Source organism: Chamaea fasciata, unplaced genomic scaffold (assembly GCF_029207755.1).
Source record: "Chamaea fasciata isolate MVZ Bird 193981 ecotype frontalis unplaced genomic scaffold, bChaFas1.0.hap1 SCAF_4, whole genome shotgun sequence".
Classification (NCBI taxonomy): Eukaryota; Metazoa; Chordata; class Aves; order Passeriformes; family Sylviidae; genus Chamaea; species Chamaea fasciata.
In genome coordinates, this window is record NW_027094089.1 from 39636539 (window position 1) to 39661641 (window position 25103).

At 35.9% G+C, this 25103-nt stretch overlaps 1 protein-coding gene across 4 annotated transcripts in view; it reads left to right on the forward strand.

Moving 5' to 3' along the window:
* COMMD10 (COMM domain containing 10) overlaps positions 1 to 25103 on the forward strand; it is a 105542-nt gene that overhangs the window by 46396 nt on the left and 34043 nt on the right. For 2 of the 4 annotated variants that reach the window (XM_066181347.1, XM_066181350.1), the window contains 2 exons: positions 10574 to 10601; positions 10894 to 11118. The exons of the other annotated variants lie outside the window; for them this stretch is intronic. In XM_066181347.1, the coding sequence (XP_066037444.1) occupies positions 10574 to 10601; positions 10894 to 11006 (141 nt within the window). In that variant the 3' untranslated portion in view covers positions 11007 to 11118. Of the gene's footprint in view, positions 1 to 10573; positions 10602 to 10893; positions 11119 to 25103 lie in introns of those variants that run through there. 4 annotated transcript variants of the gene reach the window in all.

The window sequence follows — 25103 nt, forward strand, 5'->3', positions numbered from 1 at the left end:
AAAAAACCCAACCCTATGAAAAGTAATGGGATATTGAGGACTAAAGTAACATTTCCATTGCTGATTTTTTACTTCCTTTCACTACATTTGGATTTGGAGACAATTCTGAAAAACACTATATCTGAGAATCCTGGAATATTGTGCCCTAATCTGATATTTGTTCAGTGCATGCACTGTACAGCTCAGTGTGAGAAGACATGATTTTGGGATACCATGCAACACTTGCCTTAAGTGCTTATAGTGTTGCAAGCTTTGGTGTTTTTAATGTGAATTTTTCAATTTACCTTTATTCTCACAGATTTTATGTGAGAATCCTAGATTTCATTTTGTCTGAAAAAGAGTGAGCTTATTTTGAACTGAAACTTAAGTGCCTTTTCTTGTTCAAAAGCAGAGCCTTTACCACGGGTGCCAGATAGAAGGATGAGAACCTGCAATAATTGTTTGCAGTGTTTCTTTTGATGTTGACATCCACATAGCTATAATTGGATTATTAATAGGGAATAATTATTTGCTGGAAAATACAGAATCTTTCCTTTTATGAGGGGCATGGTGGGTAAAAAAATGATAAAATTCGGATGAGGATTTATTCCAGCTTTTTAAAAAGCTTCAGATCAGAGATTCTGTTTGCATGTTACCTCTGAGTCAGTTCAAGAAAGAAATAATGTGTTTATAACACCTATTAATAAATGTTTGATCAATTGAGCACTGTAATGTCTGGAAGTTGGATAAAATACTAATCATAGCTGGATAGCTATACAAACATTCTTTATTTTTTATTTAAAGTTTTAAGTGATGATGTTTTAAAGTGCAGGTGATCTACACGTAAAAATCTGTTCTTATGGAATAATGTAGTCCTTTTAAGAGAAAAACATTTATAGTAATGTGTCAAGACAGTATTAAGAAAATAGACCCCAGCCACCTTCCTTGAAAGATGAATAATAAATCACTCAGTATTACCATTTTTTTAAAAAGTGAAGACAGATTTTAAACAATGCTAATGTTCAGATCAAAGTGGGAATTTGTGGCACATGTGACCTAAACACAAGCAGCATCCATTGTCTGGTTTCTTCTACTTTCTTGTATTTGCATTTAATTTTGGTTTAACATTGTGAAGTATAAAACTGGTTTAGGTATAAGGGACTTCTTACATACTTTAATTTTGAACTGCACATGGGAAGTACTGAACAGTACATAAAGAAAACTGCATGTACAACCCATTTACTTTACTGCATCTGATTAGTTGCAGATAAGAGGGGCAGTTTTGGTCTGGAAAACTGGTATTCATGCTTTCGCTTCTCTGCGGTGAAGAGCTGTCTGCTGTTTCATTAATGCCTGTTTCAGACAAACTTTTTTCTCCTTGTTTTAGCCATTACTGTCACTACACCACAGGTGGTAAAGCAGTAGAAAGTGAACTTTTGTCATCTAGAATTACTAAATATAGGAAAGAGAGAGAATGATGCATTAAAAATGCTCCTGTTTAAGATATGTAAAACAGAATTACATTTGGTTTCTTATCAAAGTGTAAGGCTTCAGCACCTGAACTGACTCCAGAAGCAAAGCAGCAGTATATGAAGCAATGTCACTTTCATGGGGGTTTAGCAACACACACCCAAGCTTCTAGTCTTGGTGTCTGCCTTTTACAAATTCATACAGTGGCCTACTTAATTCTTCCAGTTATTTTTACAAGTTTCTAAATGCCTCTAAGCAGTGGTTGCTCTGTGGGAAAAAATACTCCCCCACAGCAAACCCAACTGAAATGCAGTTACAGGTTCATCAGCTTTTTCCTCTTGTAGCATCTTTTACAGTATTTCAGCTTAATTAGATTCAGAATTCTGCTTGAAAATACACAGCTGTATTTCGTGTCCATTGAAGCTTGTACATTTCTTTGAAGTTTTCATAGTGTCTATAAAGAGTGGGAAAGGAAATACTTCATGAAATTTTGCAATGAGAATAAAATGTTAAAAATATTTCATAAGCTTAATAATCATAAGAAAAGGGTTTTTGTTTTTTTTTTAGTTTTATGTGTACATATGATAATTGTAGTTTTAACTTCCACAGTGCTGTTATTAACAGTGCTATTAAGAATGTATAATAAACTATAGAATAGATTTCTGAAATACAGTAAAGACATCCAATGTTCAATACAGTACTGATTTTAATTATAGAGTGTTCTTATTATGCATCTTATTCCAGCTTAGCTTCTTATTAATGATGTATTTGTTGGAATCTAATACCACGGCACATTTTATTAGGAAACATGCTTTTGATTTTAGATGTTTTTTTGTTTACTCTCTAAGGAACAGTTTGGTGCTCCTAGTCAAATTTTGTGGCTTCCGACTTAAATTTCATGTGAAATGTAGGGAGGAAAGATAATTATGATGCTTATGTTTTCAAAAGGAGGAATCCTAGGAGGGAAACCTTTCTTAGTAGCATCCAGAAAGCAGGGAGTATTGAATGCACTTGTTTTGTATTGTGCCATATACCTTTATTGGTTTTGGTATTTATTACCACACAGTGGTAATCTCCATCAAGGGCTATGATTTAAGGTTACTGGTCTGGATGCTGTTTGCAGCATATTGCTCATCTCCATTCTCTGCTATCACAAAAGTATCACACTGGTCTTTACGTCAGGGGGATGGTCGTGGTCACTGGTCAATCACTGTGGGTGGCATCACGGTGTCTATGCAACTGCCTCATCCCAGTTGAAGGAGTTGTACTGGTGCTTCCTGTGCTTCCAGGTGATGTCTTGGGGACCTCCTCTGCCTAGTGGTTTTCTGTGCTTTAATCCAGTGCTATTTGGAGCAGCTTTTCTGCTTCTGAGAATAGATTTTGTCCTTTTATGTTCCAGCTTGAGGAAAAGGAGTACTGCAAAGGAAGAGTGGAAGTAATATATGTTTCACTTCAGGCTAAATATTGCACTGTGATCTATGTAGTAATTGTGAGCTGAACTTTACCACAGATAGTCATGTTGGTCTTGCAGGAAAAGGACATTATGATTTCTTTCTGGTTGTGGTCTTGTGCTAAGTTATTGGACAATTGCTTTGGGTACAATAGCACTGGACCAGGGCACTTTGCTATGTGTTTCTATTGTTTGTAACAAATTGTCATTTTATCGGTGCCACAACTTTATCTGAAAGTAATATATTTTATTTAATGAGGATTGAAGTGGTATACATAAGGTTGTACCTACTCGGGTACCTTGAGGAAAGCACTGAAACTTGGAAATTGCAGTGGAGATGTAGACAGTTTCTCAGCATTTTTCTGGAGTGTTTCAAATGTGAGTTTTGGACAGAACAGATTTTACCTAGAAAAAAGAACAAAAAAAAGCAGTCTGTTGTAAGGCATCTTGGGGTGCAGATACATATTTTTCGGCAGTTGGTCTGAGATTGTCCTATATGTAGCCACCAGTAGCTAGTGGATATTAAAAACTTGGACAGGTTTAACAGATTCTGTGATCAGATTGAGGTTGTATTACACAGTTTTTATGTCACTAAGAAATTGAAACACATGGAAGAATCCACCAGAGGGTGAATATCTCAGCTCGTGATGCCCTACAGATCCATACTGTGATTTAGATAATTGTGCCTAGTTGAATTTCTGTAGGGCGGAGCACATGTATAGCCTGTGTTTTTAACCTTGTGGTTCTTCGTCTTGTGTAAATACTATTTTTTTAGTTGTATTCTCTTGTATTGGTATTTTCATGTTTTCTGTCCACAAATGTGTGATATGCTTTAGGAATTTAGGGAAAGAGCTACACAAAGAACTATGAGATTTCAATGTCACATTTGGTTTAGATACATTATTTTAGCCATTTTCCTCAATCATCACCTCTTTTCAAAGGTGATTTTATTAAAATAAAATCCGTCTTGATCTGTTTCAAAACTGATAGACAAACCACACAATGGGAAAATCACGTGTTGTCTTTTTGTAGCTGTAGTACTGTAAGTAGTTTGTAGTGTAGACACTAAGTAAGTTTTGTTAGTAGTGTAGACACTAAGTAGTGTAGATACTAACAGGAATATTTTCCCCAGGTTAGCAGCAGAAGGAAAAATAACAATGCAACAGAAAATTAGTGATGGTGTTACTTTTGAAAGGTAACTTTAAAGTGACAATTTCTAAGAAAAACATTTTCATTTAAATTATTATTATGTCTTCTTCATTTGTTATCATGGAATGTTTCATACTGTTGATGAATCAAGTAACTTCAGTAATTAAATATTTCTTGTCAAATGAGTCATTTTTAGAGAACCAGTGGAAATGCAGGTGTCTACTGAGATTATTGTATACTTCCAAAGATGACTAAATATGTTTAAGCAGAGAATACTGTTTAGCCTGAAAGGACAGATCTCACAGTGAGCGGTCATTGCCAAAGATATCTAATATTCTAGTTACAGGTGAAGGGCTGCATGCTCGCAGAGTTGAAAAGGAATCCAGCATGTATGCTGCTCAGTCTAATTATAACATTACAGATAGCCATTACATAAGGAATCCCTCCAAATCAATATCATTCATGCAGAGAGACTTCTAAGTGTATACCTGATCCGGAAAGAGTAGCAGCTTGATTTTTTTTCCAGGAATGTAGCTCTTGAAGCAGCAAGAAACACCTTCCCTTCCAAGTTACCTTCTTGGTTGTGCTGACTTGGTATTTACATTTGATTTTTCCCCCTGATCACCATGCTACCTTCCTTAATATGGTTTTCTTTGTATTGTATGCGTGCATCAGGCTGAACCACATATTACATGGAGACTGTTATGCTTTATTAAGAATGAATGATTTTTATCATACCTGGTTAGGATTTTTTCATTAGAAGGAAGAGCATGGTGACGCAGAGACTGAATTTAGCTGAAAGGGAGTAAACCAAGCTAGCAAGGGAATAATGTGCAGAAACCATAATTGTCCATGCTAAATTTGTCTTTAAGTGCCTACAGAAACTGGCAGTGAGCTTTCAAAAACAGCAGTAATTAAGATCAGTGTGTAAGCACACTATCTGTATGCACAAGCTCTAGCAAACTGGAAGGAAAAGTAACTGTTCATACGAGTAATATAACAATGGTGGGAATTGGGCAAACAAGTTGCACAATTTACGTGATGTTTAGGTGTAATACAGGATTAAACATTAAGTAATATATCCTATTTTCAAACTGAATGAAAATACCTCCCCATCCCTAGATAAAGAGCTCTTCACCTTTCCTGCCAGGCCTGGACAGCACATAAAGAGGATTGTGTATCATACCCGTGGTTCATATACTTCACATTTGTAACTAAACATATACTTCCGTGTTTAGTTATGTTCAGTTCTATTACCATCCACTTTTAGAGTGCAAAAATACATGCTAGTTTGATGGTGCAGTCTGGACAGGTTTGATTAGTGTGGTTTTCCACCTAGAACTGTGTCTGCACAGTTCTAGGATACACTGCTTTTCTACAGCTGACTGGGGAGAGATTTTTGAAGGGTCTGAACATCAGGGATTCGGGATGTGCCCACGCATCTTCTTGCTGGTTGCACATTCATAAACTAGCCAGACTAATGCAAATAACTGATGTGCTAGATGAATCAAGGTCATGTATTGCTAGTCTGCTTGGATTTCTGGACATACATCTTTTCATAGCAGAATACTCTTCATTAGGATAATGTGCAACTTTTGGGTAGAGCAAGCAGTATTTTTACACTCAGCTGTCCCCCTATTTGAAAATAATAGGTGCCCTGCTAGGTTGCTGTGTGTAGGTTCAAGTAAGTATTACAGATCTAGTATATGGACTAAATTGAACATACGTAGGCATGATAAAGATTGCAAAGCACATTTCAAGCTTTTGTCAGGTCCCTGTGATGGTTGACATTTCAGGCTTTTGTCAGGTCCCAGCATGATCTCAGCTGCTTCTAATTGTGAAAAGTTACTAAGCAGCTAGTATACTCTTTTCATGTGTTACAATTTGTATGCACCCTCATTTATTTATTTATTTATCATTAAATTGGGACTTGATTTTTAAAATGCATTATTTTTTTAGCATTTAAATAATGAAATTTGTTATTGTGTTACAGTCTTTATACCTAATGACACATTACATGACAAAGTTACATTTCTTGAAGGATTGAAATTCTTACGTAAGGTGCTCACAATGCCGTGAGCTTGCTTATATTAAATAGTGTGGTTAGAGTGCTTGGCTAGTTGATTTAGTTTGTTCTACATTGCAATATGGAACAGCTGTTAGTTTATTACTGGCGCTCTCTGGGATTTCAATATAAGGATTGGGAGAAGAAGCTGGAATTGGCAAATTGGTTAATTATGCTAAACAGCACGGGCTATAAAGTTGTTTGATGCTGCTGCATTGGGATGTCTTTCAGACATCAAAAATACCCATGGCTTTTGTTTACAGGTGAACCTGACAAAACCATCTCTGTGCCTTTAGGTGCATTAGTGGTTAGGTCAGAAAAGGTTTTAGCCTTTCAGCTAGAGTATTCAAGCTGAGGAATATCTCAGAGTGAGGAGGTTTTGTAGGGAAGTGTGTGCAAGTGGTTTTCCACACTGTGCACGAAAAGAGAAGATGTGAAAGAAATGAGTCAGAAAAGTGGTGTGTGAGCTTGGAATATGAGTAAGGCACAGGCCTGTAGAAAAAAAGGACTACTGAGATCTTGTTGCTATTGCTTTCAGCAACAGTAGTACTGCTTATAACCAAACAAAAAAAGTATCTTGCTCCTGTGATGTTTCTTGCCTTGATTACTGCTGGCAAAAACCGTTCAGCATATTGTTCACTTGATGATGCAGGCTTCCAGTTCCCAGCACTGCTTGTTAATACCCTCTTGTTGTGTGCCAGTGTTGCCTATAGCTTAAGAGTTTTTCTGCTTCCCTTTTCTTACATCCCTGGTTTGTTTACAAAGAGTAATTACTGCCTCTCAGCTTTCATTTTACTAGGCTAATTAAACAAGCCTCTGTTGGTATCCTCTTTGTACTGTCCTGTCCTTGCTTCTGTGGTTATTCTTGTAACTTTCCCCTGCACATGCTGGGGCTTAAATCATGAATTTTCTAAGAACGGTGACCAAAACTGTTCACAGAGTTCCAGATGAGGTCTTACCAGTTTCTCATAAAATATCCCCATCTCTACTGAAAATTTGTCCCTTGATTTAGTCTGACTGCGTATGCCTTTTTGACAGCTCTAGCTCTTTGACAGGTTGTATTCATCCCAATTGATTAATACATCCAAGTCATTCTCCTGCTTTATTATTTTGGCTTGATGATTCTCTAGTAGAATTACAAGTAGAAATTTGTCCTGTTCCCAGAATGCTTGACCTTGTCTTTGTGCTATTGTATTTTGTCATTACTATCACTTTGGTCCTTGAAGGCTATTCAGTTCTTTCAATATACTATTCTGATTTTACTCTGTGTTGATACTGGTTCCAATTTTATTCTTTTTTTTAACCATCATCAAGTATCATATTTATGATCCAGGGCTTTTTGCTTGTTTTTGCCACAGGGTCATTTCTCACAGTGGTTTGTAAGGAACTCCACTCTTAATCTCATCTTTCAATAGTTTCCTTCCACATTGTAGCCTCAAATTTTTTTTTTTTTTTTTTTTTTTTTTTTTTTTTTTTTTTTGGTAAGATCCTTTAGTAAGATACTGTTTTGCATTTAGATTGATTTTTGTATCTTACTTACTAGTGTCCCTACAATTTGGTATTGTAACACTTAGTGTTACAATAGTGAAGTGCCTGTTTTTTTAAGACACATTGATTTCAATTGTCTTAAATACTAGTTACCTCTACAACAACAAGTTACCCTGGGCTATTGTGTATCTGTATGAGAACATAACTTAAGTTCAGCCATTTTTGTTTGGATGAGAATCCGTTCATTAAAATGCCATATGAAGTTGATAAAAATGCCAAATGAAGAAAATGAGGTCCTTCAGAAGAACCATTAGTGACTCTTAGCAGTCTCTCTGAATTACTTATGAAGTTTTCTGAATGTAAAATATGCTTATTTATAAGCTTGTCTATGCCTTTTTATTAGACTATTTATAAGACTGTCTAGGCATTCTTTTCAAAAGTGTATTAGGTAATTGGGAACCCTGGTGACCTTTCATTTTTTGGATTAAAAAATTAATATTTATGCTCAGAATTGAGTTCCTGCTTGCTTCATGCTGAAAGAGGCAGAGCATTATACAAAAATTTTTTTGCAATATGCTGAGTTTTCTTTTTTATGATGAAAAAGAATTTCAGGGATATTAAAAGAAAAGCCAGCAATGTTCCACTAGCAGTCCAGCCACAATATTTCAGAACATCTTAATGAAATACATTATTCAAGCCTGTCTTGAACAGAAACATACTATACAAATCTGCTGGAGGAGGCCTGTATTGGTGTATGCCTGCCTTAACCAACATGGCTGTTAGATGTGATTGTTAGGTCCTAGCTGTCAATCTTGCGAGCCTTCATCTGGATAGTACCTGACTGTCTCCTTTGTATTTAAAAATAGAAATGACAGTCTCTCTCCCTCTGCCTTTTTAGCTTGATTAGTTCATAGTTGAAAGTGTGAGACACTTGAGGGAAAAGGTAAATTGAAGGGTTGAGGCTCCTATTCTGCACATGGTTAAGATGCATTATTCTTCCAGGAGCAATTGCTGCCATCTTGTCTTTTGTCGCAGTCACATGAAAGTCTTCATTTCAGTGCTTTCTATTGTTTGTCAGTTGTGCTGTTGTGGAAGATTATGGCTGTTGTGCTGATGGAATAGGGAATGGAGAGGGAACCCAGCCTTTCAGCAGCCAGTGCCAAAAGAAACACTGAGAGATGCTTAAGGCTGTGCTCAGAACACAGCAAAAGCTGCACCAGAGCAATGGGTGCTCACCTTCCTGGCATTTAGGATTTCTAAAATCATTTACATATTAACTGTTTTTCTGATGATCTGCTCACAGTATTTTTTCACCACGGTGATTTAAATAATTGAAGGTGTGATGAGGTTTATGTGCTACAGTTTGTTTTTTCTCTCTCGTGGGCAATGGTGGAATGAAAGGTTACTGTCTGTCAATGACTGTGAGTGATTTTTCTCCTGTTTTCATCTTAGTGTTTAGTGACACTGGCACCATCAACAATGTGTGATGCTAAGCAGCAGCAAAGAAAACTTGACTGTAGGTGCCTCTATGAAAAAGCTGTTTCAGTGGTTATACAACAGAAATTGATTGGGTAGGCTTTATGCTAGGTAAAAAGATAGTGTTTGGACTGAATAGTATTTAAGGGGAAAAAGTAATAGAACTTCCTTAGGGGCATTAAAATATCTCTTCCTTCCCTTTACTTTGTAGATCCTTTCCAAAGAAAACAAAGTGTGTGCTTAGTTCTTTTCAATGATTTCTCAAAATTATTTTTAACACTGGAAATGACACTTCTCTGTCTGGCTCTCTGTCTGGCTCTACATTATTGTAATTACTTGATGTAATTGATTTTTTAATGATTCCATAGTTCTGTGCAAGAAGAGTCCTGTTATTTACATAATATGAGTAGTAGCTTATGAACAGAGAGAAAAAAACAGATAAATTTACAGATAAAGCTCACTAATAGATTTTGAGTTCTCTATAATGCAAAAATGTAATCCAGGGTTTTGTCTTATTGGTAACTGAAGCTGTTTAAAAATATGTGTTTTCACCTTGATAGCATCAGATGAGTTCAAATGCACTAGGATGAGTCTGAATTTTTGTGCAACTTGGGGACGTGGGGAACAATGTTTAAAAATGAGACAGTTACAAGAAAGAAACACTAAGAAAATGTCTATGTGTCACTTTAAGCTATGTATAAAAATACGGTCTGTAGATATTCATCCCCTCTTTCAGCCAAATATGTTTTTTTCTTTTGCCAACAGAGGGCCTTTAAGTAGCTGTGTATTGCTACGTCTCAGTGTGGAACATTATCCTACCCAGGGGTAGGTTGATCTTTCAGTGCTGTGTTGGCAGTTTTAAAATGCAGGCCAAAGAGGGAGAAGATAAAAGAAGAGAACTTGGTACATTTTCTCATGGGAGATACGACCCAGGGCGCAATGGAAGAGGCATTACAGTGATGCCAAACAAACTTCTGGAGCATTGGAGCTCAATTTATCTCCTCTAGTAACCCTGCTTCTGTGAAAAAACTCCCGAGTGTAGCAGGGAGGGAGCATGGCCAACTTTCTTTTCTGGCAAGTTTGGTTTAGCCACTGGAATTGAATGTTAATAGGTTAATTTGGAAGCCTACTCAACCTGAGACTTCATCTAACAGAAAAAGTGTAGAACTATAATATGACTGAAAATATTTGTTCTGATAAATTTTTGCAGATGCTGCAGCTTAATTACCCTCTGAAAGTGATGTATTTAAGCCTTGTATACCTAGGTTTCATACTGTCATAGACCTTTAAGTAATGAGGCAGTCCTGCCCTACAGAAATATCCCTGTGTTGTCAGAAACACAAGATAAAAAAGAGCATTCCTTGAAACCATATTAGCAGTGAGTTGCCTCTGTCTTGTGTAAGTTAGAGGACCTTTTTTTAAAGAATTTCAGAAGGCATAGGAAGTTGATGCACAAGATTAATATGGGGTTCTGTTTGTTTGTTTATTTATTTCAGGCTTCTGGGCTTGGGATTTTCTTTAAAGGTAAAACTTGATGTTTGTCTCTACTTTTTTTTCTACCTGAGAAAAAGGTAATCTTCAACCTAATTGCTCAAAGATGTCGTATATGAAGAGTCTTTCTTTTGTGTTGTGATGTGCTTGAAGGCTATTATTTTTATTATTAATAATTATCACTGTTATTATTCAGATATGTTTGACCAACAATAGCTTAGTTCATCCCATTTCAGAGTTACCACTGTTTTCAGTTAAAACAGAAGTAACTGTATATCACTTTTTTTATACAGTAGCATCTTGAATCCTTCTATGTTACACCTAGGTCATAAAATGAAACTTGTGAGAATCACACACAATGAAGAAAAAGGAAAATACAAAAAAAGAGAGCTCACGAATAAAAGAGCTGGATGCATAGAGGGTAAGTCTGATGAGTAGGAAGGAAATAGGTGTGCTGGAACCCCAAGATGTACTTCTCAAACTCTATGTGCTTTGGAAGAAACTAACTTAATGGTGGTAGGCTGCAAAATTCAGGAAGTAAGTGTGGACATCTAAGAAATTTGCAAAGTATTTTAATTTCCCAAAATCTTCTCATTGTAGAATACAACTAACATACTAGAGTTACTGTTGTGAGACTGTTGTAGCTCAGAAGAGGCCAGTCGTATTTGTCTGTGAAATCAAGGACTAGAAACTCTGAAGTGTTGTCACTCTTCATGTATCTAGGGAAGGTAGAATTATGTTCCTGTCTAATCCTATATACATAGCAGAGTATAGCATTTAAAACATTGACCATCATAACTGCATTCATAAAATGCACTTAAAAAAGCAGTACAGCACATACTTATGTTTTAATTCCTCTTTTGGCAGGTCCCAGGATCAGTATTGTCCTTGATCTTGGTGTCCAGTCATCCTCACAGTTGATATTTAGGATATTATTTTCAGAAATATTTAGTAACTAGAAATATATTTCAGTGAAATTACAGAAATATAGCGTTGAGAGTTAAGGAGGTTTATTTGGTTTTGGCTTAATCTAAATGTAACTAATTGTGAATCTAATATGCAGATAAAATAAGTCCTTACTTATACAGAAGTTTTAATTGATCTAGCAGCAATGTATTCATTTTCAGAAAAGTGTTACAGGTATACTTATGTCTGCATTCTGGGCTGAGCATATGTTTAAAGTATTCATTTGTATTTTATATATTTAAACACTTGGTACTTGTAGGCACTGTTAAATATTCTTATATAAACATCCTTTGTGTAAATGTAGATGGGGAGAAAAAAGACTAGCTTCCTAGTTGCTCACTAAATTATTGATATTAATCTAGCTATTTGCTGATCCTGCATTGAACTATAAAGTATGTGGCATGATTACTGCCTGCCATTAGGTTGGACCTGCTAGCAGTGATGTAATTTCATCTTTGTGTCATGGAATTGGATGCAACTACTTACTTTAATTGTGGGGGTTTTTTTCTCAGTATAGCTGAAAATAGCCCCTAGTTTGATTGCTGGAAAATACCTGCTTTCTAACAGTTCATTTTAATGCATTAAATTGAAATTTTCTGTGTTAGTTACTTGAATCTGACCACACTGATGTGGTTTCTTCATGAAGCTTGTGTCACCTAACCCATGATTTGCAGAAGACAGAAGTACTGCTTCAGTCTTTTTTTAAAAAGCTTTTTTAAAAAAGCGTCCTAGCTTTTTAAAGTATTCCCTTAAAAAACTTAGTGTGAAGGATTTATTTTAAACCTTCAAGGCTTTAAAAACTACTTCCAGATTTAAAAAAAATAACTTTGTTCATTGCCTGTATTTGACACTGAAAGAAGAGAAACAGTAGGGATTTTTTATGGTTATAATTTATTTTTCTTTTTTTTTTTTTTTTTTTTTTCACTTCTCAGTACAAAAATATTGGTAAACTATCTCTTAGAGAGCACCAGCAGCCTTTTATTCTTAAGCACATCTCTAGAAAAATAGATGTACAGCCAAAATGAAGTCAAGGCTCAAGAACAGTAGACTGATTATCAGCAGCAGGTGTGACTGGTCTAATGGTGAAAGAGACTCAGCATTTTTACATGAATGAGTGTACACGGATTTGTATTTTGTGGTTTCATCTGTGACATTTGTCACAGCACTTTGTATATTTTTTATATCGTGATAGAAAGTGTTCAATAACCTGATCTGTGGTGTTTAGGCTCACTGCTACCAGTTTTCAGTTCAGAAAAATTGACTTCTGGTTTTGCAGTCTTGGTTTTCTTTCCTTCTATGCCTTCATCCACAACACGTACACAGAAGTAAAGCTTAGTCTGTTGTAATCCAGTTTCATCATTATTTGCCAACCAGTAGGAACCAGACATTGTGCTTGGCTAAAATCACTTATGGAACTCAAGGTCCTTTTCCACCCTGCTGATTTGATCTATAAATGTCACCAAAACAAATGACAAAATAAAATGCCACATGCAAGATGCACATATATGAAAAACTGCTGCAGATAACAGTGACTGCATTTTTTTCACCACAGATGCCCAGCCTTGAGAGTCAGTTCGCTTGTTTGAAGTGTTGCTGTTTGTGAGAAAAAAGATTGAGCTGTCATTTCATTGAATATCTAATTGTGGATTGTTGGGGGAGCAGTCTGTAAAATTGATGCATGGTTCATAAATGATCCTGAGTTAATTACTTGTATAGCATTATGGAGTTAAAGGCTGCAGATTCAGGCACAGACATTAAAGGGTACATCTGTGTAACATTCTTTGATTACAGGACAGTGTGCTGCTTTTTCATAGCATTTCTCTCTTTTGTAGAAGGTGTATAATGATATATGCAAAGGTATCAGGAAGAAGAATAACAGTCTTGAGACAAAGAAATTAGAATATTTTTTGAGAATTCTTGGAAAAGCTAAATCAGTGTTTGCCAAAAATAATTAAAAGAATTTAAGAACCTGAATAAAAAGTCTGAGGCAGACAATGTCATGGAAAATTTTAACCCAAGAATTGTTTTGGCAATGTTGCCAAAATTCTCCTTAAAAAAAAATCCAGAAATTCTATGTATATGATTATGAAAACTGGGATTGGATGAAGTGGTGTAGTGTATATGAAGACATTAGATAGCTTGAATGTATGTATATAGTCTTAAAGAGAGTTGACTTATTTCTTTCAAAGGTCAGTAGATCTGCAGTAATTTTTAATGAATTCCTCATACCTTGGAAGTTTATTTTAAGTTGTGTGTAAGATCTTGAATCTTAGTTAAAATGAAAATGTCTTGTATGCTGGTCCATTTCCTAGGTTTACTGTTGCATGTGTATGCGTTACTCTGACCATTTTTGTGTCAGTTAATATCTTAATACATCTACTGTAGGAATTATCTTTGCATAGATGGCAGTAAGTGGTTATCTAAAAATCAAACTAATTTGTCTCTCTACCTACCTAAAAGATATAAATCTGTCTTTTAAGTACAGCTGTCTTTTTGGAAACTATCCTTTCTTTATTGTTTTTTATTTATATGTTTTTCAAAATTTACCAGTCAAATAAAATCTGCAGTCTAACAATGAACATCATTTCTAGACAATAAATCAATATTTGAACCACCAAACTCTAGGGATAAAAGCAAGGAAATATGAAAAATTAAATGAACTTTCTCTGTTCTCAATGCAAACTCAGAAAGCTTCCTGCCCCATAACTGTCACTGATCTGTGTATACCACAAGGCAAAAACTTTCTTGCAGAACTTTTTGGATACTTCTCCAAGGCTTACTGTGATTTGACAAAATAGGCATTTTAGAGAGGGAAGCTGTTACTTGTTGGGAACAATACATCGTATTCTGCTGAGGTTTGGTCCCTTGTAGCTAAATGTGGACTAAATTTCAGGCACTTCTAAATTTGTTCACAAGAAGTTTCAGAAATATTTACATCCTGTTTTTATTACTCCAGACATGGTGAAGAAAAAAGACACAAAATGCTTAAACTGTGGTCATGTTTTATCTTATTTTTGAAACAGCAAATTAAAAAAAAAAAAAAAGAAAAAAGATTTTTTTTTGCCTGCACAAAAAGAGTGCTAAGCACTAAACAGAGTCTCAGACTTTGTAAATTTGACTTAGTATACTAAGAGGTTTTAGTTTGCCTTGTGATTTATGGGATCTGGGATTTTAATGTGGTAGTTGTTGACTAAACATTTTAAATACAAGTCTAGAATGCATTTGAAGCTGATAGTGATAAAATACTGCCTGTTATTAAAACACTTCTTAATAGACACTTCTTAATAGATATACACCTATAAATATAGTTGCCTTTCATTTTTTATTTCATGACTATTGCATCATTCATTTTTATGACTTTTATGGGACAGTAAATTGCAAAAAGTTTATCACTGAAGTGAAATCTTCCTCTGAAACGGTCTCTGTACACTTTAAGGTAATTTAATCTTTGTTCTTGTTGCCTGCATTTTGAAATACTTTTTTGACTGCACCATTGGTTACATGATTTTGAAACATACTAAATTTAATAAAAAGTGAAAGTCTGTCCCTGCAGAATTGAAAACCCAAATAAATTATAGGTAAAATTTTATACAGAACAGAATTAGTGATTCCATTATAATCTGTGCATTTTCTAACAGTGCTGTCTTTATTTTTTATTTGAGATCAGTGCTTAGACTTAAAATGCATGACATTACTTATCATAATTTTTTAATTATATTGCACTGATAGAGGTACCTAAAACATAAGTTGGCTAACCAAATACAATACAAGTTTATATGGTTGGATAAAAAACCCCCAGGCTTTCTTAAAAATCTAATGGAATTTCTAGTGATGCCTGACTGCTGTGGTCTCATTGATGTGTCTGGGCAGCTCTTTCATGTCTAGAGGCACTGTTTGGATGTTTAAAACACTTAAAACAGAATCTGTGAATTGGATGGTAATTTAGACTAAAAATTTCATAATTTCAGCAGCTAGACACTAGGCGTAGAAAGACGTGATAGGAGAGAAAAATATCTAGGGACATTCCCACGTAGAGGAGTATTACAGGAGAACGAAAACTAGAAGCTGAGTGAATGAAGAAGCAGCTCAGCTGTATTGCAAATTGTATGGTGATTTGATAGAAATCCAAGTTATATTTGTGATCTCCAATTTCTGATTGATGCAATCCATTGTGCTTGCAGTATCTTGGTCCTGAGTAGATTGACAAAACATTATCTTTAGACTTTCTTCACTATTCAGTGGTAACCAGTTCTTGCAAAAGCAAGTTTTTTTCTTTCCAGGAGCAGAGACTACTTTGCTTAGGACAAAATGTTGTATACCAGAAAGATACAACACTTGCTGTTTGAGTAATAGTGAAAGTGCAAGACAGCTCTTTAACTTCCACTCTGGTACAACTAGAAAAGCCTTTAGAATCCTTTTTTTTAAACTTTCGAATTCCGTAGTGGTTTTTTTTGTGGCCTTTGTACAATGTGTGGGAAACACAATCATGAACAAATGCTTAGTTAACACTTTTATTTTCTGATCAGTTCATGCATTGCACCTTCTTATACTTGCAAGATGGGCTGCTTAAGCTCAGATGGTTATTACGGTATTGGAATGATCTTGATGTTAAAAACCAGTTTGTGAATACAGCTGTTTGCTGTGCTGCTTTTTCACTGTGTTTTGTTGGAATGTAAAGGAAATGTATTGTTTGATTGTTTGCTTTCAGTATGTAGTTACAACAGTATAGTTTGTTTTTCTTTCTTTTAGGTACTGTCATTCATTTAATCAAATACAGCCTGAAATTATGGTACATATGAAAAAGCATACTGATTTGGGGAAGATAATTCTCTCATGATGACTCAATTCTTCATAAGGCGTATTAATAAATAATTTCTAATTTATTAACTAAACCCTTAATTTATCCAGCAAACTTTTATTTACTGTTCCCTTATGGCAGATCCAGACTTTTAATCAGGTTGGGAGTGACCAAACTTGTTGAACACACAGATCTAGCCATTTTTGACAGTGTAAAACCTTGAGCAAGGAGTTTGAACTGTATGTTCTTCAAAATCCCTTTCATCTTCACCCAGTCTCTAAATCTGGAAAGGCTTCTTGTATTGCCTGCCTAGATGGAAAAGTGTAAAGAAGGAGGTGCAAAACCGGATCCTGCAGATACTGCTGGATTTGCATTAATTCTACATTACTGCAGGAAGGTTACTGATAATTGTTTCTCTAGATACAGGAGGAGCTGGCTACACATGTTTTGGGTGCAGCATGTAGTGGTCTGGCCTGAAGTGATGTAAAGCAGCAAGATAGAGTCTTTGGGCTGCATGTGAAAATACCTGTGGTAACTGCCCCAGTTGTTCTGGAAGCTACCCTACATTTGCATGCTTCTCTCAGTGAAATGGAGAAAGTGGCAAGTAGGAAGTAATTGCTGGCCTCACTACCACACTATCTGTGTTTGTCTTTTTGAATTTACGGTGGAAGTGATGAGCTGGAAAGCAAAAGAAAATTCATGGAAATTCATGCCTAAGCCTTTATTGGCAAATAATTCTCAACTGTTGTTTGCATTTCCTAGTGGCAGAAATTCTTAAGTTTCTTCTATTCATTCTACTGGGGCAAATTTTCTTTCCAGCTCTATCGATATTGACCCTAAATGTCTGTGACTGCAATTTTGTCTGTTTAGTAGTTTTACCATGAAAAAGACCACGGAGCACAGATCTCTCTTGTAGCAGTCTTCTGAATGTATCAAATTGTGAAATATATGCCCTTGATCAATTATTTGATTACAAACAGATTGTTTTTTCAGTTTTTTGGTTCACGGTGTTCTCTGAATGTTACTTCATGCTGCTGCTTTTCCGTGAATTCATTTCAGTTTGTGCATATGAAGTTAATGAAGTCATTTGAAGTGAAGTAACTGAAACTGGATACAGCTGATGCTTTTTCTTCTACAAATAAAAAGCCCTAAACAACAAATCTCTGTGTCTTGTATGCAGCACTTCTGTTAATACACTAGAGGGGGCAGCATCATCCCACTGTTGATTAAATTAGTGGTCTGAAATAGGTTCAGGATCCTTTTCTACAGGAAGGGGTCACCTCTGAACATTTCAGCATTAAATTTCTTTCGGTGCTGGTGGCATGGTTCCTTTGCTGGCAATGACTTTGTTTTTGTTTCCTCCAAATCTGGAGCCATTTTTCATTCTGTAGGAAAAGAAAAGGAGTGGGAACTATCTGCATTTGAAATGCTTGATATTAGAGTTCTGCGAGGCTGATTGCTTTTTTTATGTTTTCCTTCCTGTTTCCGCTCTTCTCCATCCCCCTCACCCCTACCTCCCAAAATCTGTGACATTGTAAAAGTAATTAAAGAACAGCATTAAAGACTCTGTGGAGTCTGACTGCAAAGGTCACTCTTTTATAGAGAAAAGAAAAATCTAAGACTTCTTTTTTTTTTTCCAAGGAGAAAATGAAAAAGTTTCAGGAAAGAAGACCGTAATGCAAATCTTTCCATTGGAAAGTCTCTGAAAAGAGCAAAAGCTGGCTTAGGAAGATCAGAGAATTCTTCATTCATTTTTTTGGGAGCAAGGATGGCTCTTTAGTCTTGGGGCCAGAGCTTATGAAGAAGAATACTGCTTTTTTTTTTTTTTTTTTTTTTTTCCTCTTTTTTTTTTTTCCTAGGAACATTTGAATCTATTCTTTGGGTTCTGTTTCAGATCCCATTTCCCAAAGAAAAATATGAAAAAGTATGAATACATCTACATGTAAATCTGTCATTACTGTCATACTACCAAATTTGTCATTAAAAAGAGTAAACACAGTCAACCTAACAGTTTCCAGAGCATCTAGTATTTTCTGAACCCTGTGCAGGTCTTGTCTGCTGTGACTAAATGATGCTTTATGGCAGGAACCTTGGAAAAATAAAAGTGATGAAATGTTTGTGTATTATATGGATACTGCATGAAGGAGGGAAAAAGCGGGGAAGGGTGGAAATTGTTTGTGTAAGTATCTTGTCTAGATTGCACTTCAAATATACTGCAAGTCTAAAGCAAAAACAGTGATACAGATTTGTTAGTCATAGTAAAATTAATATGCAATTGACTTCACTTGTGTGCAGTATTGTATTAATTTTAGAAGATGTTTTTCCATGGAGAAGTGATATGAAACAATGGTTACAAAGCACATGTAATTTTTAGCTACTCATGTTTGTACCAGTCAAGTATCTTAGACATGTCAGCATAAATGTTATTCTGTCTGAGTCCTGATCAGAAACTTCTGTTGAAAAAGGAAAAAGATCACTTCAGCACCCTGTGTGGGTGGGTAAGGCACACTGTTAAGTACGGGTTAACTTAGTCTGGATAAAACCAAAATGTAATTGTATTTGGAGTTTTCATTACAATTACAATAAGATGCTACACTGCCTAGTAGTTATCATGTTGCCTTGTCTGTGGCCATGAGCACAGGATTGTGTGAGGATATAAAACTGCTAATTTTTTTTTCATATGGAAACAAATCTCTGAATACCATCCTTTTACTGAAAAACCAAATAGCCTTATTTTTCTTCCTCTCGTACAAACTCTTTGAATTTCCTAGCCTTTAAAGCTCGTTTTCTAGCTATAATCACTTTAGAGACTAGTATTGAAGGGAGGATAAAGAAACATTGGCATTGTTATATTAGTAAAATTGTGTTAAGAATAAAGATGGTATTTTTTGTAAAAATAAACTCAGTTACTGGAAATTCTTCCCCCACCCCTCAAGCTTTTGTTGACATGCAAAACAGATTATAAGTAAGTAAAAGAATTAAAATATAAAGCAAACAAAAAAAAAATGACATATGCCTCTGGCCCATTTTCAGTTTCAAATCAGTTCTGAAATTTGATTGAATACACTTTCTTTCCCAGAAAATATCTAGATCTGTAACTTATAATTTATCATTTGTAACAGCTGCTAGGTTTGAATTTTCATAAGCCCTGAATGCCGTGAACGATGCAATTCTGTTTTTTTGAAGGTTAATAAGAGGTGTTATTCTCTTCAGTCTTCATGTTCTTTCATTAAAGGCAGTGAAAACATGGCCTAAAAGCCCATATGAAACATTTAAAAGGCTGGTGAACAGACTTATCCTCATGCTACTATTCTGCATGTTTAATTTTCAAAAGGGAGTCTTTGTCTCTCAGAGCAATACCTGTTTTAAAAATCACATCTTTGTCTTTTTAGTTCTTGACTATTTTTTATTCCACGTTGCTGTTGGACATCCCATCGGGATGGAGTAAAATGCTTTCCTGACAAAGCTGAAGACAAATACTACCTTTACTTAAGTATATTTAATGGTGAATATTTATGGACCTATCTTATTCAACAGTGTAGGCTAATTCTGAAGCAGACTGGAATTTTCACTTTTGGAGTAATCAGTGCTCTATTGTTTGTTTTCTTTTTTGAATTCTACGTATTTGTCTTCAAAATAACTGAAGAACAGCATTATCCTGAATTCCTCTTTTTCAACTTGATTCCATTGTCTTATGTTAAACTGTGATCCTGCGGTCACCAGGTTTTATTGCTCTTTCTGTAAACACAGAATTCTTGTAGTAAGTCAGTAAAGCACAGCCTGGTACCTTGGGAGGGGCTGTCACTCCTGGTGAAGCTGCCTGTTGCTGCAGGCATGGGGGTTATCATGACCTTGCTGTGCCAAGGCCAGCCAGCTGAATGCTGCTCCTGGATGAGGAATTGGCTTCTGTTGGCCAGCAGGAATGTTTGCGCTCATTGACAGAGGTTGTTGTCACAGTCCCTTGTGTGCTTCCAGTAGCAGCACATAGGTTAAATACTCTGCCAGTAATAACCCCCCACAGAAACTGCATGGATTACCGCTGTTTATTAGTAATTATACTGAAAAGATTTTTCACTAATTTCAGAAGCAAGTTGAAATATGCTCCTTTTTAGAATTGCTGAATTTTACAATTCAGAACATGTATGGTAGTCCTGATAATGGAATGATTTATGTGACACCTCAAACCTTTGGTTTATGGAAATTATTTGCATTACCAACTACTGTGGGCACAAGCGTGAGAGAAAGAGTAATACCATTGTTACAGAGCAGGGAAATATACACAAGAATTGGAGAGACAAGAGTGGCTAAGTGGGTCCACAAGGTTGTTATCCAAATCTTGGTCTTGAAAGTTTGTATTTCTTCACAGAAACTGACAGCAAAGAGATTTCATATGAGTTTCTATTATGACGGCTGCTGTGCTTGTGGTTTCATTTTGTGAAACCTTGCTATTTTGAACAATACCTTATATTTTAGTTCTGAAAGTTTTACTCAATAGTGGATATTTAAGGAGCTGTTCAGCTTTTGTATGCCACTCCCAGAGGAGAAGTGTTGGCTGGTATATCGACACCATTTGTATTTCTCCTGCTGATTAATTAGATCTAAAATAGTTCAGATGTTGGAATAACACTTCTCATTGCTAATGAATATCTATCCTGACACCTAGTCTGAAAGGGAATCTTCTGGAGACTTTGGTATATAGTTAGGAGTTACTTAGTAGACCTCTCTGACCTTTTTCCATTTTCTATGTTTAAAATATTAATGACTCACATTTTAAAATTCATTACCAAAGTTAGATTTTTCTCTCCTGCCCCCAGTTATTCGAGACCTGTAATTTTTGTTACTGTTATTCTGGTTTTGTAACCAGATTCAAGAGTTACCAAATCATATAGTGAAATAAGTTCTTTTCATCTTAGAGGCTACTTGTGTGGGTTTACACTCTACACTCTGAGGGTCCAGCCTTGCAGAAAAGTGGCTACAATAATTAGTGAGACTGCTTTTGGAGGATGTTTTGTAAATGAAATGTTTTAATAATGAAAAAATAACAAAGTAACAAAACGTTGCAGAAAACAAATAATAAACTGAGCACAGGTGCCTGAGAAAACCTCAGACACCTTGCTACCACATCTTGAAAAGCCTTAAGTGTGGAGTTCCTTTGTTCTCTCTCTTTAGTACCTAATTGCTTAGGTGGACTATTTTGGCCCTTGGCCCAATGAGTGTACCAAGAGTCTTTGAGTAACATTTCCAGGGTCCAGTCTACACTCCTGGGCTGGCTCTGAGCCAATTATAAAGAGAAATCCACAGAACTTTCCAGCTAACTTCTTAACATGTCAAAAGGTAAAATGAAACTCCCTATTTGGAAGCACCTGCTAAAGGTGTAGGGATTGCATTACTACAACTACTGGTATAGCATTTTATTATTTTCATAGCAAAATAATATACTGTAATATTATTTGGTACTTCAGCATATTTATTACTGCAGCTGTATGGCTGTGTGTTTGAATGTTTATCCTGATTACATGAATCTATTTTGACATATAAATACTTTGACAAATAAATACCTAAGCCCAAATACAGGCTGGATAGAGGATGGGTTGAAAGCAGCCCAGAGAGGAGGGATTTGGAAGTGCTACTGGATGAGAAGCTGGATGCAGTCCAGAGAACCGTGTCCTGGGCTGCATCAAAATCAGTGTGGTCAGTGGGGCGAGGGAGGGGATTCTGTCCCTCTGTTTTGCTCTGGTGAGACCCCACCTGCAGTGCTGCATCCAGCTCTGGGGTTCCCACCATGAGAAGGACATGGACCTGCTGGAGCTAGTGCAGAGGAGAGTCACAAAAATTGTCATAGAACTGGAGCACCTCTCCTGTGAAGAAAGGCTGAGAAAGCTGAGGATGTTCTGTCTGTAAAAGAGCAAGCTCCGAGGAGACTTTATTGCAGCCATCATGTACCCAAACAGGGCCTATAAGAAAGCCAGAGAAGAACTTTTGTAAAGGGCATGTAGTGACAGGACAAGTAGGGATTGTTTTAAATGGAATGAAGGTAGATTTACATAAAATATTATCAAGAAGTTCTTTACTGTCAGGGTGGTAAGGCATTGGTACAGGTGGATGCCCCATCTTTGAAGATGTTCGGGGTCAGGTTGGATGGGGCTTTGAGCAGCCTGGGCTGGTGGGAGGTTCCTTCCCATGGCAGGGGATTTGAAACAAGCCATACCATTTTAGGGTTGGATATCGAAAGCAAAGCATCATGTAAGGGAAAAAAATAATAGGTGTGGAATGAAACTGAAAGACATCTTGAGCAGTATGATTATTAGTATAGTATGTTTTATTGTACTTAGGTGGTTTACCTTTGCTATTGCAACTAAGTTTTTGACCAGTATCTGTGCTCTGAGAACAATGAACTTTTTTATTGGATCCCTTTTCAAAGTCTTCCCTCCTTGTTTTTCTGTATGTATAAGAGTTATCTTTCATCCTAAGACTTTCCTGTAATGCTACCTCTGACATTTAAAGAGCAAATTTTATTCCCTAATTGCCATTGTGTTGCAATCCTATGCTAATATAAATAAGCTTTCCATTCCCAGAAATTCCTAGCATCCTTTTCCTGTTTCTCTGCCAAATTGAATCATATTTTTTGCAAATGGATCACTGTATTTGCCGATTTGCCTGTCTCAGTTCTGATGAGGTCTTACTGGTACCCTGTGCTGTGGTTTGCAGAGTGTTCAGCTATTTAATGGCTGCGTTCCTGCTCTTGTCCTGTACTTTATAAGACAGTAAAACTTACGTCATCTATGTAGTCAGTGTTTGTGTTCCCACTGCGTAGCAATCTGAAACTCTTTGTTTACTTCTAACTTTGGGAAAAAGAGCAGAGGTATCAAAGATAATTTCTTTCTTGCTAATCTTGAGAGCAGGATGTAGAGCATTCTGTAAATTCTTGACTGGATGAAAAGCTACAGAATGAGTTTATATACCATCTGGCAAAGAGAGTCCATGTAGGAAAGAGAAGTCATAAATGCCTTATCTTACCTGGACCACACAAGTATGTGCACACAGGTGCATAGCCCATTAAGCACCATACTTAATTGTTATCAGTTCATTAGCTTTCCAAGTTTTGTTTTCTTCTCCAAGAAAATTACATACTCACTCAGTAATATGAAAGATCTGTTTCCTTTGAGTACCATACAAGTTCTCAGATTTTTTGCTTGTTTTCTTGGTATGTTTTAAAATAATGTCAATGTCTTGCCTTTCAAGTCCTGAACTATTCAATAGGATTTCACTGTTGTTCTTACATGTTGCTGTGTGGGAGCTCTGATCCAACAGACTGTTTACATGTGGTACAAGTTACACCTGTGATACTTCTGTTTCCTTTTATGGGACTACTCAGATAATTGAAAATGATTGGATTTGTATATTCTGTTGAGTTGGAGCAACCAGGGTCAGAAGATAAAAATTAATGCATCAGCCTCAAAATTGCTTGGAGAATTTACGTTGTATTTTCTTAAAGCTTATCCATTCATCACTGCAGTGGAGTACTGAGGAAAATGACTTACACTTTCTGGGTTGTTAAGTTTTGTTTTGCTTGTGTTTTTGTTTTGGTTTTTTAGTTGGTTCTTTTTTTTATACTCTTGTTGGTAAATTTTATTGGATAGTGAGTTTACTTCCATGCCTGAAAAGCAAGGGAGTCTTGCATGCTAAATGCATATACTTCAAAGCATTCTAGGGTCACCTGAATCATTAGTTTAAACAAATGACAATATTAAATAGATATATACTTTGATAAAAGTGGTTTATTAGCTGTTAGAAATTTTGGAGTATTGAAATCTGTCATTAATACAGTAGTATTGCAGCAACAGAAACTGCATTTGTTGAGTTCTTGCACATTTTGTCACCTTTTAAAATGATCTTCTGAAACTATGAAATTGCTATGTTTTCACAAAAAAATTGTCTTTGAGTAACATCTCTCTTGATCAAATTCTTGTTGTGCGTGAGCCTGTATTGACTCATCAGAGACATACAGAGACTCAGTCCTTCTCCCTGAAATAATTGAATAAATGAACAGTACTAGGTGGCTCTGATCTTGTTTAGGGTTTTTCAGCTTTAGTAAATGGATCAGTATGTAAAGTCCACTTGGAATATATTGAAAAAGCAGTCTAAATAAAGAAATCAAGCTATTTAACTGAAATGTGATTGAAACTGTTTACTTCAAGTATAGACAAAAGAAGTTATTTTTGGTCTTAGGAAAACAGGCTGTATGTCAGCCTGGCAATTTTACAGAAGTGACATTTGTGAACAGTACTGTTACAAGAACTCCTCTTACAAGGTAAAGACATGTTAGCACGTATGTATTTCATGGATATCAGAATGTTTAGGGAATGCTTAAGCATAAATATACAATCAGTGTTTCAGTTTTGCCCAGCAGCTTACCGAGAGGAAAGTGCATGACAAATATAGCCCAGTTATTTTAGTTTAAAAGTAATATATCCAATGTCCTCTGAGTGGTTTTCCTTTTTTATTCTTAGCATTTCTTTGTATTCTTTACTCTTGACATTTTGTACATTGACATGATATTATGGGTATTAAGAGCTGGATTGTTAAGAAACACGAATTTACCTTTATGAAGCTGTTATGTTCAGGAATAAAGCCTTTCTTTAATATCCATTAAACCCAAGATCACTTTTTCACCTAATTTCTAGCACTTAAATTAGCTTTCACTGTGCACTTCAACATGTTGTAGGTCCCATGATTCTCATGACGTATTTTGTTTTATTTAAATCTGAACT